Below are 3668 nucleotides of genomic sequence, written 5' to 3' on the forward strand. Positions count from 1 at the left end.
GGCCGCCTCCGTATCCCGCCTCATCCGTGACGTCGCGGCGGCGAGGGCTGCCCCCGGTAGGGAATGGCGTTGAGCTCCCTCTGTCCGCAGTCTCGGAAAGACGGCAGGAGCTGTGAGGAATAAAAAGTACTTGGCAGCATCGACGTAGGGCGTTTTGTGTGATGACGACAGGCGCTTAAGGGAAATAAAAAACGAATGTGAGAAGATGTGTCATCTCTGTTCCCGGCAGCCGAGAGACCCACGCTTCCCCGGCCTATCGCAGTCACTCCCGTGGCTTTGGTTGCCAACCACACGCTGAGTCTCCAGCTCAGACTTCTCCCTGAGCTTCACCCCTGTGCAGCCAAGTATACAGCAAGCATCCTGCACACTCCACAGACACTGCAAATGCAGTACGTCCAACACTAGTCCCACCACCATCCCCCCAAGAACTGCACTTTCTCCTGTGTTCCCTGTCTCTGTGAATAAATGGCACCCTCACCCTTCAGCTACCCAAGAGCATGTGCGTCATGCCTCACACCAAGCAACTGCTCAGCGCCACACGGCCACTCCCGCACTGAACATGAAAGACCCCGCCATTTCATACACTGATAACTCCCAAATCACCACTTCAATCCACTTTCTCCCGGACTCCAGAATCCTACGTATACGATTGCCTATTAGGTATTTCCACTTGGATGTCACTTAGTCATAGCAAACCTACCATGTCCAACACTAAGCTCCAATACGCCCTCTCCACCAAAATTCTCCCTGCATAGACTTTGCTGGCTCAGCGAATGACACTTTCATTCTTCCAGGTCCTCAGACTAAAAACCTCATCATCCAGACCCTTCTGGGTTTTTTTGTTTGTTTGTTTGTTTGTTTTTTGAGACGTCCACTGCATTGCAGCCTGTGCGATGGGAGCGAGACTCCTTCTCAAATAAATAAATAAATAAATAACAATCAACAGTCGGGGCAGTGGCTCAGGCCTGTAATCTCAGCACTTTGGGAGGCTGAGGCGAGTGGATCACCTGAGGTCAGCAGTTCAAGACCAGCCTGGCCAACATGGTGAAACCCTGTCTCTACTAAAAATACAAAAATGAGGCCGGGCGGGGTGGCTCACGCCTGTAATCCCAGCACTTTGGGAGGCCAAGGTGGGGGCGGATCACAAGGTCAGGAGGTCGAGACCATCCTGGCTAACATGATGAAACCCCGTCTCTACTAATAATACAAAAAATTAGCCAGGTATGCTGGTGGGCACCTGTAGTCCCAGCTACTTGGGAGGCTGAGGCAGGAGAATGGTGTGAACCCGGGAGGCAGAGCTTGCAATGAGCAGAGATGGCGCCACTGCACTCCAGCCTGGGTGACAGAGCAAGGCTCCATCTCAAAAATATATATATATACAAAAATTAGCCAGGCACAGTGGCATGTGCCTGTAATCCCAACACTTTGGGAGGACAATCGCTGGAACCTGAGAGGCAGAGGCTGCAGTGAGCCAAGATCGCGCCACTGCACTCCAGCCTGGGCAACAGAGCAAGACTCTGTCTCAAAAAACAAAAAACAAAACAAACAAAAAAAAAACACAAAAAAAACAGAAAACAAAAACAATCAACAAATTAGGACTAGAAGGGAACTTCCCCTGCCTAGGCATCTATGAAAAACCAAGCTAACAGCACTGTCAATGATGAAAGACGTTTCCCTAAGTTTTTCCCCTAAAATGAGAAACAAGACAAAGATGTCTGCTTTTGCCAATCTATTCAACATGGTACTGAAGTAACTCGCCAGAGCAACTGGGCAAGATAATGAAATAAAAGGCATCCAGATTGGAAACGAAGAGATAAAACTATCTCCATTTACAGATGATATGATGGTTTATATAAGAAAACCCCAAAGAATATAGACACAAACTATTAGAACTAATAAATGACCCGGCGCAGTGGCTCATGCCTGTAATCCCAACACTTTGGGAGGCTGAAGCGGGCAGATCACGAGGTCAGGAGATCGAGATCAGCCTGACCAACATGATGAAACTCCGTCTCTACTAAAAATACAAAAATTAGCCGGGCATGGTGGTGTGCACAGGAGAACTGCTTGAACCCAGGAGGCAGAGGTTGCGGTGAGCTGGGATCGCACCACTGCACTCCAGCCTGGGCAACAGAGTAAGACTCTGTCTCAAAAACGAAAAACAAAAAAGAACTAATAAATGGTTCAATGAAGTTGCAGGATACAATATCAAAACCAAAATCAGTTGTATTTCTATGTACTAGCAATGAACAATCCAAAAATGAAATTAAGAAGACAACATCACTTATAATAGCATCAAAAAGAATAAAATACTTGGGAACAAATTTAACCAAAGAAACGCAAGACCTACATATCGAAAACTATAAACACTGTTAAAAGAAATTAAGGAAGACCTGAATAAATGAAAAAAAAAAAAAGGTTATGAAAAGAAGACATTTTAAGATGGCAATACTCCACAAATTGATTCAGTACAATCCCTAACAAAATTCCAACAGCCTTTTCTGCAGAAATGGACAGCTAATCCTAAAATCCCAATGGAGATGCAAAGGATCCAGAAAAGGCAAAATAATCTTGAAAAGGAGGAAAAAGTTTTTTTGTATTTTTTAGTAGAGATGGGGGTTTCACTGTGTTAGCCAGGATGGTCTCCATCTCCTGACCTCGTGATCTGCCCGTCTTGGCCTCCCAAAGTGCTGGGAATACAGGCTTGAGCCACCACGCCTGGCCTAACCTCAATTTTGAAAAAAAGTACTACAGGCCGGGCACGGTGGCTCACGCCTGTAATCCCCGCACTTTGGGAGGCCGAAGTAGACAGATCACTAGGTGAGGAGTTCCAGACCAGCCTGGCAAATATGGTGAAACCCTGTCTCTACTAAAATTACAAAAATTAGCCAGGCATGGCGGCAGGCGCCTGTAGTCCCAGCTACTCGGGAGGCTGAGGCAGGAGAATTGCTTGAACCTGGGAGGCGGAGGTGGCAGTGAGCCGAGATCACGCCACTGCTCTCCAGCCTGGGCAACAGAGCGAGACTCTGTCAAAAAAATAAACAGACAGACAGACAGACAGACAGACAGACAGACAGAAAAGGAAGGAAGGAAGGAAGGAAGGAAGGAAGGAAGGAAGGGAAGGAAGGAAAGAAAGAAAGATATACTACAAAACTATAGTAATAGAGACAATATGATACTGGTATAAGGACAGACATATAGATCAATGAAACAAAACTAAGAATCCAGAAATAAGTCCATATATGTATGGTCAATTGATTTTTAACAAGAGTGCCAAGATCATTCAATGGGGAGACAGTCTTTTCAACAAATGGTGCCGGAACAACCAACTAGCTATCCATATGCAAAAGAATGGATTTGGACTTCTACTTCACATCACATACAAAAATTAACTCAAAATGGACCACAGACCTAAAAATGTAAGAGCCAGCACTATAAACTTTCATGCTTCAAAAAACACCAATGAAGGACATGAAAAGACAATCCAATGGGAGAAAATATTTTCAAATCATGTATCTGATAAATTTCTAGTACCTAGAATATTAAAAAGGACTCTTACAACTCAACAATAGAAAAAAAAAAACAGCCGGGCGCGGTGGCTCAAGCCTGTAATCCCAGCACTTTGGGAGGCCGAGACGGGCGGATCACGAGGTCAGGAGATCGAGACC

At 45.7% G+C, this 3668-nt stretch overlaps 1 protein-coding gene across 1 annotated transcript in view; it reads left to right on the top strand.

The window, feature by feature from the left end:
- GLTPD2 (glycolipid transfer protein domain containing 2) overlaps positions 1-557 on the top strand; it is a 2025-nt gene extending 1468 nt beyond the window's left edge. Inside the window, 1 exon segment of the mRNA XM_011980463.1 lies at positions 486-557. Coding sequence (XP_011835853.1) covers positions 486-557 — 72 coding nt within the window.
- The last annotated feature ends 3111 nt before the right edge of the window (positions 558-3668 follow it).

Source organism: Mandrillus leucophaeus, unplaced genomic scaffold (assembly GCF_000951045.1).
Source record: "Mandrillus leucophaeus isolate KB7577 unplaced genomic scaffold, Mleu.le_1.0 Scaffold212, whole genome shotgun sequence".
Taxonomy (NCBI): Eukaryota; Metazoa; Chordata; class Mammalia; order Primates; family Cercopithecidae; genus Mandrillus; species Mandrillus leucophaeus.